The sequence below is a fragment of the Gallus gallus genome, chromosome 2 (genome assembly GCF_016699485.2).
Source record: "Gallus gallus isolate bGalGal1 chromosome 2, bGalGal1.mat.broiler.GRCg7b, whole genome shotgun sequence".
In the NCBI taxonomy this organism is placed as follows: domain Eukaryota; kingdom Metazoa; phylum Chordata; class Aves; order Galliformes; family Phasianidae; genus Gallus; species Gallus gallus.
The window spans coordinates 67,734,526-67,750,192 of record NC_052533.1 but is presented as its reverse complement, the minus strand read 5'-3'; the positions used below and the strand labels follow the sequence as shown (position 1 = coordinate 67,750,192).

The following is a 15,667-nucleotide window of genomic DNA, read 5'->3' as shown; positions in this document are numbered from 1 at the left end:
AGCCTTATAATAAAGGCAACAAACATGACTCTGCACATAATCTTGCTATGAAAAGCAATATAAACTTAACTGGGTTGTGTCAGAGCAAACTGTCTTGAAGATCTATATTGAAGCAGTTCTGTGCTACAAGTAGAGTAAGCTCTCTCTGCATCTGAAACTCTTCCAGTCCCCAGTATTTAACACGAGAGTCACCTTCATGGTGAACAGAATCTTTAAGCCTTGTTTACATGCTTCAGTCATCGCATATGTGGAGGTGTTTGAAGATGTAATGTGTCTACTAGCATGGCCTAAATTTCATAGTTACCAAGGCTTTTAATTGTTCAGTATCTTCTCTAGCAGATGTTAAACCATTGTTCCTTTGTTTCTCTTCTGCCCTTTGTATATTTTATTTCACTGTAACCGCAGCAGACTTGTGTTTATAAGAAGGATATGTAATTTAACAGGTCACTCACATTCTTCACTCTCCCTTCTCCTCCCCCCATCTGTAATAGCTTGCAGACATTTTTGCTGGATGGTAACTTTCTCCAGTCTCTTCCCGATGAACTGGAGCATATGCATCAGCTCAGCTATGTGAGTCTGTCCTTCAATGAATTCACTGACATTCCAGGAGTATTAGAGAAGCTGACTGCTATGGACAAACTCTGTATGTCAGGAAACTGTGTGGATACGCTCAACTTGCAAGTGTTAAAAAGGATGCCTCATATTAAACATGTGGACCTAAGGTAGGTATTTGAAAAATGAGGAAAAAGAAATCTAAATTGAATCTAATTTAGTGGTATTGAAACAATTTATTTAGTTGTCATAATAACCTCTGGGCATGAATCTGTTGTATTAGTTCGTGTTTCTGACTGTTGCATAACTCACAGCACTCACAGAGACTTAGTACTTTCCCTTTGAGGAAGAGGTCGCACTTAGGATCAATAGTCAGGATCGTGAGTTTTGAAGGACATGAATATTTACACTGAAAGATCAAATGAAATGGTGCCTGGGATGCTGGTGACTCCTGTGGTTCTAGTTGATGCAGTACTACTATAATATAAATTATAGTCCCTTACCTGAAAAAAATTTCTGTCTGAAATATAGCAAATACATAAGATGATGAAAAGAGAAGTCAAAGTGGGTGGACAAAAACAGATATTTTTGTGTTTCTTAGTCTGTTACAAAGCCTGGTCCACAACAAGTAAGAGTATTTTATTGATGCCTTCAGCAGATATTGAAGAGATCCTTATTACAAATGGCTTTTGTGTGCTGGTCATTCTTATTGTCTTGGGCGCAACTGAGCAAGGCTCAATGCATAACCTTTACTGTGATATCCAAATAGTGATGGATTTTGGAACTGCCTAGTTAAATGTAACTGTTCAAGCTAAAACTTAGCGTGCTGTACTGTAGTTGTCTGTAGTTCTGTAGTTGTCAGCTTTTGGAATCAAGGAAAGGTCAGCATAAGTATGTCAAGAAAATAAATGAAATGATAAAAAGTCACCTCTATCACACAACTTTAACTTTTTGTCAATTCACTTTCTCTTGTGCTTTGTGAAGGTCTATTATTTAATCAGTGCAGTTCACTTTAGTATAGTCAAAGGCTGTATGTTGTGAAAGTATAGAAATGATCAAAGTAGGTGGTATGACTTCTCAGAGGTCTTTGTAAAGCTGTCCTGGCTATTTCGTGTCTGTTATGTTTGTAAACTGTACTTGCTGTGCTGTGAAGTGCTTTGCTTCATTGAAATCAGAAGTAAGCACTGCTTTGTAAATTGGAAGCAGAAAAGAATAGCCTGTGATGGTGGAGGGGGCTTATTCCCTAATTTCATTCAGTGGAAAAATGTAGTTACTTTGAAAACATACAGCTGTTGTACAGAGGATGACTTCAGAAACAAAGAGCAACAGCAAAACTATATGTAGGTACCTTCATGCTCAGTAGGGAGGAATAATGAGCCAACACAAGTTGATGGACTGATTTTAGTGTTGTGTTCAGATGTGAGAACTTGAACTCTTTGAAGTGCTCTGCCATCTCAAAGATAGCTGTTACAAGATAATATTTTCTCAATTGTAACTTCTCCAGAAGTTGCTGAATCTTGGCAGCAACTGCACTGCAGTGAAGGTGTGACAAACAACTGTTTTCTTTATCTGACAGACCCACTTGTCTTGGGTTTTTGCCTGGTTTTCTTCCAACGCCCTTTTCAGACCTCTGAATTTGCCCAATGTAGAACATGATGAAGTGGCAAACAAGTCTGGGAATTCATGAATCTCAGTTTGGGCTTTCAGTAAAGTAGGAGACGTGAATACTTACAGACTTCTTGTCTGCTAGGATCTCATCTTTCCGGGAGATGCTTGTGATACACCTGTGTTTTTTATCTTTTTTCATACCATCAGTCACAGATAATCTTTCATTTGTATAGACATGGTAACAATAGCGCTGAGATTTGTTGAGTTTTTTATCAGTGGTTTTCAGGGTAATTCAGAAAGAGGCCTGGTGTCATCGTTCCTTTATCATGATGCATAAAACAATAGAGCTGATCCATCCTATTTTTAAAATCCCACGAGGTAGGAAGACTTAGTTAAAAATCAAAATTCATTAGAACCTTGAGGTATGCTAATTTAATCCTGAGCAACTGATGGTAGAGGGAGCATTAGTTTGTCAGCGGGACCCTCTCATGGCACTACATTGAATCTCGCTTTTTGTCTGCAAGATTGAATTCAATTAGGAGATTGGAGGCTGATGAAATAGACTTTCTCCACCATGTGACCCAGTTGGACCTCAGAGACAACAAGCTTGGAGAGCTGGATGCAACAATATTTAACAACGTTGAAGTGTTACACTGTGAAAGAAATCAACTGGTAACTCTGAAAATCAGTGGATATTTTCTCAAAGCCCTTTATGCTTCCTCAAATGGTAAGTGTGTTTCCAGGGCAGCTGTGTTGTCATCTGCTTTCTGGTTTTTGTGCCTGGCTCTCTGTGGGATGCTTATAGAGTACAATACACGTAATTGAGGGGAGTCAGGAGTCTCTTGAAGTGACTCTGGGATAAAATGTTTTCACGTATGCTATGTCATGTTATCAACAACTCTCAGCTTCAGAAATGACTTCCAGATAGCACTATAATTCTGATTTGGAGCTCTCAAAACCATGAAAGTCTGAGAAATTGGGCCAAAATTCTCTATGTCAGCAGGGGAGGGGTCTTGAAGCTGTCATTTCTGTACTTTACGAAGTAAATAAAGAATTTATTGCTTCTCCCTGGACTTCGAGTTTGGACAAGTGTCTGTGAGACAAACTAAACATATTTTGCTGCTACTTCTAGCTACTTAGTCTTGCTGGAAAGCTATGAAAACCTATCATGACTAACTTCATTTGCATTCTATAATACAAATGACATAGCCTTTTCCAGTTGAATATTTCCTGTGTTCCATTAATAAGATTTTTTTAATCTCTCTGTAGAAGCTGCTGTTACTTAAAAAATACTCAAATTTCACTACTGTTGTTACTGTTTGGAGTAGTTTGGTGTGGAATAAACAAAACACCAGCTCAGACAACTGTGAATTTTCTGAACAGTCTGCGATGCTTGGTTGTCATCTTAATGATATCCAGGCCTATGCTATCATTAAATATTCATGTAACGATCTTTGTAGCTAAGGAAAGTTAATATAATCTGAGCATGTGCTGTGCAATGTGAGCTGAGAACCCAAGTTAGCCTGGATCTTGCTATCAACTGTTCGGTCACATTGCCAGGAGGAAGAGCGTGATGCTGTCCTCTCTTTGCACCTACAGCCACCTTGTTTTAAGTCTGTCTCCAAAGGATGTTTGTTAGATCCACTTTAGTGGATTTTCTGTAAGCTTAATCATCTGCTGGTTTTGTTTCAACATCAGTGCTAAGCATCAGCTACCTGGAAGTTTAGGATATGAAACACAGAGGCAATCAAAATATGCTGTTGGCTGTAGTTGAGGAGCTATGAAAGGTTTATATGACAACTTGTAACCAGAAACTCTTAGGTAACAGATAGAAAAATGCTGTGTCTTGTCATAACCTAGAGGACTCTGGAAGTGTTCCTTAGCTTAATGTTTCAGAGCAAAGAACCCATGGCTGTACTGTTAGTGGAGGGGGAAAAAAAAAAGTAGAGTAATATTTGGCTAGAGCAGACAAACTTGGGTGGTAGGAGTGAAGCTACAAATCTGAGGCAATAGTGGATTTTGTTACAAAATTTTTTAACTCTCTATTTTCTCCTTTCTGAATTATGTAGTGTCTGTCATATCAAATACAACCTGATATAACAAGATAACAAGCATACTCAGACATAATAGAGCAGAAGAAAGACCAGATCCCTAGCAGCTTTTTTAGTTCACCAACTTATTCTGAAATTGGAGTGTGAGCTGCTTAAAGTACCTTTTACAGAGTAGCAAATTGCAAAGCTTTATCGTGTTTATTTTCCCTTCCTAGAACTTGTTCATCTTGATGTGTATCCAGTTCCTAATTACCTGACTTACATGGATATTTCTAGGTAAGAATATTTTTTTCCTTGGGTTTGTGAAATACATATTAATTGAGCTTATGGAGAAGGAACACTGAGTGTTTTACTGAGCTGAAGTGAAGGTAGGAATTGGACCTTGAGATACAATAGTGCTGATTCTCAAAGTCATTTGTCCAGTAGAAAAAAAAAACCAACAACTGTTCCCTGCTTCCTTTTAACTCACTTATTTTTAATTTTATCTTGCTTTAAAGCTCTTGAGGTCCTATTTGTGAACTTAAAATCTGCAAGAACTTGAATACGGTTTGATGTCCGCTTTTGCATCTGTGTATGCTAACTGAAGTAGTGGATATGTGAATGTATGTACAGTCAATCTTGTACACTTAGTTTACACTACTGGCTTTTGTCTTTAAGGCAGGATACATGAGTGCCCCACTGTGCTTAGCTGGATGTTTGTAGTGCAGCTATTTGGAAAAATATAAAGAACTTAACTCGTAGAATGGCTAGCTTCAGTGAAGAAAACTGCAAGAAAAACAAAACCCTTGACTTTAAAGATGCACAGAACGTTTTACTCTCTTTGCTGAAGAGCAGCAGAGTGGGTTTCAGAATTGAATTGATGAGGCATCAAAGAGATGTTTCCGCTGGTGACCATGAATATTTTTTGAAGGGTGTCTCACAAATGTGCACTAAAACAATTTCCTTTCCTCTGGAAAAACGTCTTTGTTCTAAGTACTCTGATACTCCTAATACTCCTCTGGTTCTTGGAAAGCAGCTTTTTTTCCTTTCTTGGTTAAAGGCTACGCATCTTGGGAGGTAATAATGTGTTAGCTTTATGCTGTTGCTGTAAGTCTTACTGCAGTGTCCTTGGAGGACGTGATCTCAGGAAGCATGTGTGTAGGAGAATCATTTGGATAATGATCTGGTATACCTCATTGTGTTATTTATTCACAGAAATCATCTGGAAAACCTGCCTGAGTGGGTATGTGACAGCAAAAAACTGGAAGTGTTGGATGTTGGCCACAATCGGATAAGTGAGCTGCCTGCCCGGTGAGTCTTGCAGACCAGCTGCAGAATGCAGTACAAGATAAGCAGTTCAGAAATAATTGCTGATTCAATGTTTAGTCTGTTCCAGTGATTGTCAGGCAAATTTTATCTTCTGTTTGATTTTATTTTTACCTTGTGGGGTGTCATCATGCCACTAGCTTCCACTGAGCCTTTCTTCTTTTACTTTCATGCAGAGAAAGCAGTGCCTTTGAACTCCAGATGGAAGTTTTGAAGCTGTTCAGGGAGGAAAGCCCTTCATTTTTAATACTGAATATTAAATATTTACAGCCGTAACTTTACGTGACAATCTAGACATTCAGGACTTGTAACTTATTTCTGTTTTAGTGGTGTCTAGAGACTCTGTTTTACAGCTCAGTTTGAGTTTCAGATAAGAAAAAGGGTTGAGAGGAGAGAGTAAAGCTGCATAAAGCAAGTGAGCTTTTGCATGCGTAGCAACTGCATTCAATATAAGGATGATCTCCCTTCCAAGACTCTGAATTTTAAGTTGATGAAGTGGTAGGAAAGGAAGTGAACAAGAAGGAAAACCAGTTAGATAATGAATGACTGTTCATAACTTTTTTCTAGATAGATCCAGTCCAAATACCAATCAGGTTCTGGTACTGAGCATTTTTAAGTGCCTGACTTCACTGGAAAGGTCATCCTTTCTGGCTGCTCCGCACACTTCGAAAGAGAAAGAGGGCAAGCATGCTGGGCACAAGTGGTGAAAATGCGTGGGGATGTACAGAGCCATTGAACACTGTGGACAGCTAGTGTATGAAGAGCTGTTTTCCTTACGAAGCTGTGCAGCACTAAAGAGCATCAGAAACAAAAAAGTTGGTGTTGTCTGAGTCTGGGAGTTTTGTGTTGGAGATAGGAAGAGAATAGGTTTCGGGAATCTGGGCAGAAAAGGATGTGAGGAGATTTACTGAGCAAACGAATGGCATAACATACAGACTGTTAATCACTCTGTTTTTTCCACACAAAGTGAAACTTGCACCTACTCAGAAGGTGGGGGGAGCCAAAGTTCATTTGCCTTTCATTTGCACTTCATAACAGCAAGGAATATCAAGGCATACCGGATATCTTTGGGAGATTAATGATTAGCTGAAAACTAGGTACAGTCAACATCCCACTTGTCTCTCCTGCCATCTTATCATTAACCCCAGAAAACAGCTTATCTCTTGAAAGCTCTTCTTTGTAGTATGTGTCTAGATAGCTTAGTTCCTAGTAAGTCAGCTCATTTTTAAAAGGCTCAGTTCAAAACGTGGCCTTAAATCAATTAACGTTTAGGGAAACTTGGGTCTGAATTCAAATGCAAACAGCAAAGGCATATGTACTTCGTGTAAGTATTAAGAAAAATACTAGTGGTTAGCAAGAGTTCATGAGCACTACTGCTTGCTTTTTTCTTCTGTATAGAATAGCATTCTGATAACACATCAAGTAAACAAACAGCACTCTCCTTGGAGGATGCTTGCAACCCTAGCCACAAATGCTCAAGCCTTGACTGCCCAGCGATTTCCTGGAAGGCTGAAGGTTGCACATAATCTAAACAAACTATGCTTGAAACTATTTCAAGGGGCGAATAGAAACAGAAAAGCAGCCTTGAAGCCAAAGAGTTGGAGTGAGGACTACATACTGATGTTTTTCTCAAAGGAAACGGGAGCAGTGTATGCTGCTGGGCTGTCATGGAGCCCATTTCTGCTTTGAAAGTACTGAAAAATAACTAAAAGGATACTTAAGAAAGCAGGACAAATTCATCATAATAGAACTGATGTCAGGGAATTCCCCAATGAAAATGGAAATGTTTCAATTAGGGGTTACTAAAATGACCTTGCTGCCACCAGTGAACAGACGTCTGCATATATTTTTGGTTTGTTTCTTTTTTAAATACCTGCTTGTATTCAACACTGTGTTCTCTGGAATGCTGGCTTATTGAAGGTTTAGTGAAAGCATTCAACCAATTCTATGTTTTGTACAGAGATGCTTGATGCTGAGCAGCATACTTACACATAAACTGTTAGATCCCATCAGAGGTTCAGTGGGAATCAGGCAAGTGGGAATGCTGCTCATAGAGAGAACAAATCCTGGTTCCTCACCTGAGAACCTAGTTGTCCCAGGCTTGTCAGGAGCTTGCTCAGCTGAATGTTGGTCTTCAAGTTTTCTTTAGGGAGTGCAGTTCCTTTGGTGGTTGTGTAACTTTGAAAGCAAGAAAAAAAAATCTCCCAAAGGCCTACTTAGTTCTTTTGAATTATTTATAAAATGCATTTCCATACAGGAGTGGATTGTTAAGGTTTTCACTATGATTTGTACTTCTCTGATTTAAAAATGGCACTGCCCCCACCTAGCCAAAAAAACCCCAAGTGTGATTTTTTTTTTCCTGGAGATGTTCTCCTGCGACTCTTGTTTTTTTTTTCCTGTAATGTTTAGTGTTGGTGATAGTGGCCAGTCTTGGTTATGAAAGAAAGTAGAATAGGAAGGCAAGCCCTGTAAAATCTCTCTCATTTATGTAAAATTGGAACTAGCAAAAAAATATAAAAAACATAATAAATATGCATACCACTGTGTGATAAATCTTTCTACCCTGTATCGAGCCTTCTGGAATGATGTGTCTGGCAGTTGACCTGTATCCGTGGTCATAATTCAGACGATCCAGCCAACTGAGATAACTGTTAACACTGGCACGCGGATATGGAGTATGACCGTATCTGTCAAGGGGAAAATACTCGGCATACTTCATTGATTATTTTGGCACAATAATCCAGTGACCTGATGGATTGTAGGAAAGAGGGGGGAGGAAGGCCCTTAATGGGTCTATGGATCATTGAAACTGAGGGAAGAAGATTTTTTTTTTTGCTGTGATGCTGAGTAATTTGAGAACCTTTGAAATGGGTCAGCACGGCCCTCAGGCTCACCAGATTAAAGAATATGGTAGTAGGAATGTAAGGTAGGTGGCAGACAGAATAATCTTTTTCTTAATTTGTTGAAAGCAGTTTCTGCTCAAAACCAATACTTGTGCCTTTTTTGAGGTTATTTGGTGCAGATTTTAAACCCTTAAGTTTTTTATATTGCAGATTTTAGCTTTACTGTTTGATTAAAATAACCAGTCTTTCCTTTCCCCTCATATTGCTCTTTTTTTCCCTATCCCTAGTTATACCCTAACATCCCACAAAAGCAGAGTGGGGGATGGGACTTGGGGTCATCTATCGGTTGTAAAAGCTCAAGAAAGTAAAGCCGATTAGATAAATTTCATTTGCTGTAGAACTGGAAAGGAGGCTTTGTTTGTCTGGTATTAAGGGAAAAGGAAAACACGGGGTGGGGAACTGCACTGGATTGAATCAGTACATGATGAATCAACTACTATGGAGTTTGTGGAGGGGTGACTTATTTCACCCACACTTCTGAAGTTCTTTCACTAACTAGAGGGATCCCAATGCGAGGCTTTGTGCAGCCCTTGTTAGCAATTACCTAGTTCACCGTCATGTTAAATATTCATGTCTTATACACTGCAATGAGGTAACCCTTTCTTGCTACTTTCACTCCTTAATCATCCTTAAATCTCCTTCCCTCTCTCTGAACAACCTTTTTACCTTTTTAAGAAGTTGATGGAGAGTGGGAAGATATTCTCAGGTCTGTGTGTAACTAATACAGTGTCTGCTAATCAGTTGGCTGAACCACTTTCTTGTTATGAACTGTGGCATCCAACTGAAGATCACTAAGCAGATCTTCAGCTGAGATTTTTCTTATTTCGGGTGTTTTTTCTTTCTTGCAGGTTGTTTTACAACAGCAGCTTGCGTAAACTGCTGGCAGGACATAACTTGTTAGGAAGACTACCAGATCGGCTTGAACGAACGCAAGTGGAGGTCCTGGATGTGCAACACAACCAGCTCCTTGAACTGCCACCTAACCTACTTTTGAAAGCTGACAGGTAAATGTAAAGGAATTCCAACTTGTGTGTGAGAAACCTTACTTTGTGTTTCATTTCGTAGCTGAAAGGGTAATCTGAGGGTTCCTCTAATTTGAAAGTTGCCAAACCTTGTGTGAGAGAAGAACAGATGTCTGCCCAGCTCACTAAAATACAAACTCTTTTTATTCTAGTTTTGTTGCCTTATACGGTAGCTTTTTTTCCTCTGCCGAGCTCCTGCTGGAACACCTACTTCTTGAAATCTAACTGTAAAGTGAAGTGTGTGCTATTTTCTACTACGTACACTGAGATGAGTTCGTGGCAGTTTCTTTAAATACATATTTCTTAGTCTTGCTAGATAGAGTGTGAAAGCTTTACCCCCACTCCATCCCTTCAGTCACGGGCTAGAACTTATTTATACCCATCAAACAAAACAAGATCTGTGCACAAGGCTGTCAGAATAACTCAGTTATTCCTGTGTCCTCGCTTTGTGAATTTTTTATGCCTTTCAAATGTTCGTCGCTAATTTAGCTGGTGTCACCACTTCATCTGATTTTTGGCTTCTTGTTTTTGTACTGCTGTTCCTGTAGTCTCAAAGTCTTCATAATCTTTCTTCCTTGATCTAAACATATCCTGCGGAGTGACTGTGATTAAAATACCAGGGATTCGTAGCATAATTGGGTGGTGGATGGTATTGCCCTGCTTGGTGTCAGTGTTCCTTGCACCTCTGCACTTTAACAAATAGTCTTGGTATTTCTGAATATTTTAACCTATACATAATTTAGCAGTCAGAGTTTGTGCTGCAGGGTTTTATTTCTGGTCTGAGCTGCGACAAAAGGAACGCATAGCTCCTGGGTTTTGAGAGAGGCAAAGAAGGAAGAAGGAACAGTGATCTCTATCACAAATCATCGCCTAGTCAAGAATATCACAATGCCCCATTTTTATACTGTTTGTTCTGGTGGGAACCTCTGTTTAAACTTTTTGGGATTCACAGTATCAAGGTTGCAGAATTATGTTCCAAGGAAATTATCTCCCAAAGGAGGGGTTTCTTTAGGACAAGGTTCTGTTTCTGGGAACCAGTATGGCATTTCAGTCTTGATTTCTATACTTTCTCTTTTAGATTATTGCTTATCTGTCCCCGTTAAGCCCTAAGTAGTGTACAACCTTAGGAACAAACTGATTATCAGCAAATTTTTTCTGATGTTAATTTACTGCTATAACTGAGACTTTACGTAAAGGTACAGTCAAAACAACAAAACTTGGCAATGCTCCAATTGTAATAATTACAATTACCTGTTAGGTTTCTATCCAAAAATGGTGAAGCTCATAGTCAGTAGAAGAGAAGTTCATGTGGCAGAGATGTTTCATGTCAGCAGCTATAACAGCCTTGTGGGTGACTTCTCAAACTCTTATACAGCAGAGATTGTATGAACTTCAGAAATGAAACCTTGTGCAAGTTTTTTTATTGAAGATAGCACAGTTAGGTCAATTTAAAATACAGTAGCACCATTTTCCTGTCTGCTAACTTGGAAAAAATCGTTGAATCAGATTCAGAAAGCTACTGGCATCTCAAAAAGCAAAGAGAAATATTCTTGTAAATTTCATGTATAGCTTGTAGGTCTGGAATATAGATTAGTGCAATTTTGGTAGAGAGAACCTGGATATATATATATATTTTTGCTCACGATTCACCATTATAGACAGGGCTACAGAGCTATGGACAGTTCGGTCTGAGAGGGTTTTTTTTGTGATGCCAAAAGGAAGAAGCACAGGCTAAAATTAAGACTGGGGCTAGACTTCCATACGTTGGCTAAACATGCTCTGAAATGGCTAATTCAGACCTAAGGATTTTTCCCATCCGCAGCCTTGCTGTTACGCAGCTTTCAGGCAGCTCAGGGCACGTGTTTTTAAGCACAGGTATCAACAAAGCTTATCCGTTGTGGCACTTCCTCAGCACTGCAGCCTCCTCCTTTGTGGTATAGAAGCAGTTGTGAAGAGATTGTCATATTGTCTACTCCCATTACTGCTTTTTGACTGCATTTAATGTTTTGTCCGTGCTGGTATTCCTGTGGGAGTGATGCGTGTGAAGGAAAATAGCAGTGCGGGTTAGTCCTCAGTGTAAGAGTTCTAGGTTTGGAATTTCCTACAGTACTTTCTCTTCGCTTCGCTTTCATATGTTTGCATCTGTCGGTAGCCATGAAGCTGGACTGGACTGGGGAAAGGTATTTAGGGGCTTTGTTTGCTTGTTTAAGGAAAAAAAAAGTTTCTCTTCTCAAAGCATTCCCTGGGAAGCACAGTCTGTGCTGCCAGACACGTCAAGAGAATGCCTGAGCACTCTGCCCTGATCTTTTCCCATTGTGTAATGTTGGACAAATCCTGTTGCAGAACCCTTATCTCTCCATAGGATGACTTAGCTTTTGCAGCATGAAAAGATTAGTTTGTTTTTTAGAAAGATACTCAAGTCTGTGTGGTTGACAGATAATATCTGGTCTTGAAGTCTCATGCTGTGAATTATAAACACTTTCTCCTTCTCGATCCTATTTGACTAAGTGGCTCTGAATTGCCTTGGGCAAGTGCTGGTGGGCTTTGACATCTAGAAGACCTGAGGAAGGCGGGGAAGCCAGAGCACTGGTGCACATACAAAGAATGCCACCTCCACAAAAACATAACACTGAAAAATGTATTCTCTTCATAAAATCTACAGGCATCAGTCTACTCCCTTAATTCTTCAAAGCCAATTAAAAAGTTTGATTCTCTGATGAAGGGTATAATTTATTTTCTTGGTCTGTTTTTTTTAATTTTCTTCTATTTTAAACTGTTATTTGAGGAGAAATCAAGGCCTTCTCTGTGAGACATTGCTGTGACCAAGACTGAGGTCGGTTCTGTTTATTACACTGAAAGTGTGCACATCTTGATCATGTTAGCATGGATTTCTCTTGCTGGGTGGGGATTTTCTTGGCAAGATGAGCACTATGGAGACAGCCAGATAATCTGTTCATTTCTCATTACCAGATGCTGCAGGAATAGAGAACTCATGCAAGTGCTATGGCTGCTGGGGGGAAAAGCTCCCAGGCAGGATCCTTAACCTTTTTTATTCTTGCACCTGTAACCCCGCACCTTTTGTTTAAACCCACTGCGTCATGTGTTGCAATGGCAGGTTAGGTTTAAAAATGGAGACAGCGGTGAAGGTCAAGGGTTTACCCATTGCATAAGCTTCCCTTTCCAGTTAACATGAATGCTGTAGCTATAGACAGACTCTTTTAAGAGCCATCAGATAGGTAATAGCAGGAGTTGGGTAGAGTACAGCTACACGCCTTCACTATCCATCTTGGGCTTTCTGTTGCTTTGTAGTGGCAACTGTGGAGCCTATTTGGAGCTTGTCCCCTAGGCTGTTTCATGATTCTTCTTTTCGACTTTGTTCAGCTGTTTTAAACTGTTTTGAATTTTTTTGTTGCTGTTTGAATCTTTTTTCTTTTTTGGGGGAAGGGGGGGTTCTGTGGTTTTTTTTTTTTTTGCTGGTGTTCTGGAATTTAACTTAATATTTGCCATTTCCACCCACAGCAATTACTGCCTTTTCATACAACTACTGGTACATATCACAGATGCAACGAAAGTGAAGGAGAAAACAAATTCAAATGAATGCAGAGATCTATTTCAGTGGTTGCTGCGCATACTTTTGTTGCAGAAATGCTTAGCTGTGTTTGTTTCATTGGTGGTAGGATAGGGTTTGCAGGCAGATTTGTGAGTATCTTTTAGTGACACAACTGAAGATAGATTAGGAAGTAAGAGATGAGGTAGCAACAGCAGTCAAGTGTTTGGGCTTTTTTTTCCCCTTTTATTTTTTTGGCAGTTCATCAACAGGAAAGAGGATTCACTTGAACATCTCCATCCATATTTGTTTCTTCTTTTTTCAGGAGCAGAAATACCCTCTTTGAATAGGTTGGCAGGACTGCCTTGATGTTTTCCCCCCAGTCACACCTGTCTTGAATATTTCTCTCACACATTTGCTACCTCAATCATAAATTACTTTAGTATTATCTGCTCAGAAATTGAGGGCATGTCTCTGCAGAAGGGACTGAAAAAGAAATTTTGATTTGATTGCTCTCCTGATGGAGATCTTGGGGCACAGGCCAAACTGGAGAACTTGATTTCTCTGCATATTTCATTTTACAGCTGCAGTATTCCTTCCAACATTTATCAATGCTTTCAGTTTCCTCTTGCTGTTTTTTTTGCCATAGGATAATGTTGTCTTGTTGCTCTTACCAATGTTGAATGTTCCTAAGTGTTTTGGACTACTTAAATTTTTCCAGTCTTACCCGCAAGCCAAGTTTGCCAGGCTGCCTCAGAAACTGGTGAGGAACTGGGAGATGCTGTGTGACTGAAACCTGACAACAGTCTATATTTAGCCTCTGTGCATGCTGGAGTAGACATCAATGTTGAAGGAAAAAAGACATAGAACCTTTTGCAGTTTCCAGTGGGTTTTCTTTCTTTGCTTTCAGAAGTTCAAGTTCAGTTCAGAATTCTCAGGATTTAAATAGGAAAGACATGTGAATGCTGCACGCACACTAGGTCTGCTTTGTTGAATTCAGTCCATGTCCTTGATTCCAGTGTATTCTTTGGGACGGCCTTTATTTTCTGTCTTGGAGAAGTTACATCTAGCAAGGGATTGTACTTTAATACCCCATAAAACCAAAGGTGACTTATTCTAGCCAGAGTTCAATGTTTATATTATTACACCAGAGGAGAATTTGCACCTTGTCAAAGCTGAAGAATTCTGGCAGCTCTCTGCCAATGCCTTTCTTTCTTAATCCCCAGCACTCTTCTAGTACTTGTTAATTCATACTCCCCTCACTATATTATAATCTGGTCTGTGCTCAAGCTGCTGAATTCAAGTTTTTGTAGTGATGCTGTATTTTTTTTCATGAGCTTATGGTGCAGCGGTGTGGGTGGAACTGGAAGGGGGAAACAATTAGTTTTGGACTGAGCTTAATACTTGACATTCTGCTTCCATCTGATAAGCAATACGAGTGGGATATCTTCAAGGAACATGAATCAGTTGAAGTCCATGTGCAAGTGAGATGGGAACAGTTGTGCCCAAGTAAATTTCCAGTCATCCAGAGGGCATTCATAAGATATGCAGCTGGCACGCTGCATGAGGATGGAAAAACAGGGGTGTAAAAACAAGCTGAAAAAGGACTTCCGTGTTAAATCAGTGCAAGGTGAAGCTTGATGGACAAGGATAGATTTTTTTTTACATAAAATAGCACAGAATCAACAAAGCTGTATGCAGGAGCAATCTGCTAGTTCGTTCTGTTCCCTGCCCAAAGGATGGTGTCTCTTTTTTTAATTGAGAGAATATCTTGAAAGAAGGATCGTTAGGGAATGTTTTCACCATTTCAGTGTAGCAGCTGGTCAAAAGGAACATGTAAATAAGCAACATACTCTTCTCCAAAAAGATAGCTGACATCATTAGAATTAAAATGCAAATGGAGATTACTGTGTGAGTATCCTAATTCTGAGTGCTGCATGGCTGAGAGTGTGCATGTGGAAGGTGTTGGTTAGGTGTGCTTGAAGGTGAGATTACTACCAAAGGGTTTCTGTCCTAACCTGTTGGGGAAATGCTTCTACCCACCTAAGTGTTGCTAGAATCAAGGCAGTAAGCAGTAGGTCAGGATACTGGGGATTTATTTTCATTGTTGGCAAAAGGCTGGGAGGCAGTACGATACAGGGCAACAGCTCTACTCTCTCCTTTTTCCATTGAAAAATGTGTGCATCAAAGCCTATTTTTGGCAGGAGCATGTAGATTTCAACCACTTTAGTGCCAGTGAAGGAACAGCTTGAGCCTTTTGTTTTATTCCATCAGTGTTGAAAACTTAATAGAAACAGAAGACTCTTCGATTAATTTTTTCTTTTGAATTTCATTTGAACTCCACATAGTAGATGTATCAGTTTCAGCATCGTCAAAACAGTGTTCGTTCTTGAAGCTTTAGCAGCTGTGTTTTGGGCTATCTGTACTTGAACAAACTTACATCTTCTGCATTTAGAACTTGATAGCTGTAGGATGCTCTCTAGGTTATCTGTGTGGCTCCATTTAGTCATTGAAAGAAGGTACCTGTGAAGCACTGCGGGAAGCACTTCTGCAGCCTATGGAACATAGCTAAAATACAGATTCCTCTTAAGGTGCCTCTTCCTGGGAGGTCATTCCTTCCTACTGCTGCTTTCTCATCTCATATTCCTGTGAAAGGTCATTCTTCCCTGCATCCTCAAA

The 15,667-nt window shown here is 39.6% G+C and overlaps 1 protein-coding gene across 1 annotated transcript in view; it reads left to right on the top strand.

The window, feature by feature from the left end:
• Positions 1-15,667, top strand: part of PHLPP1 (PH domain and leucine rich repeat protein phosphatase 1) — a 131,131-nt gene that overhangs the window by 97,040 nt on the left and 18,424 nt on the right. The window contains exons 6-10 of the mRNA XM_015282197.4: positions 492-722; positions 2,685-2,887; positions 4,427-4,487; positions 5,406-5,501; positions 9,268-9,423. Of these exons, the coding sequence (XP_015137683.1) occupies positions 492-722; positions 2,685-2,887; positions 4,427-4,487; positions 5,406-5,501; positions 9,268-9,423 (747 nt within the window). The remainder of the gene's footprint in view (positions 1-491; positions 723-2,684; positions 2,888-4,426; positions 4,488-5,405; positions 5,502-9,267; positions 9,424-15,667) is intronic.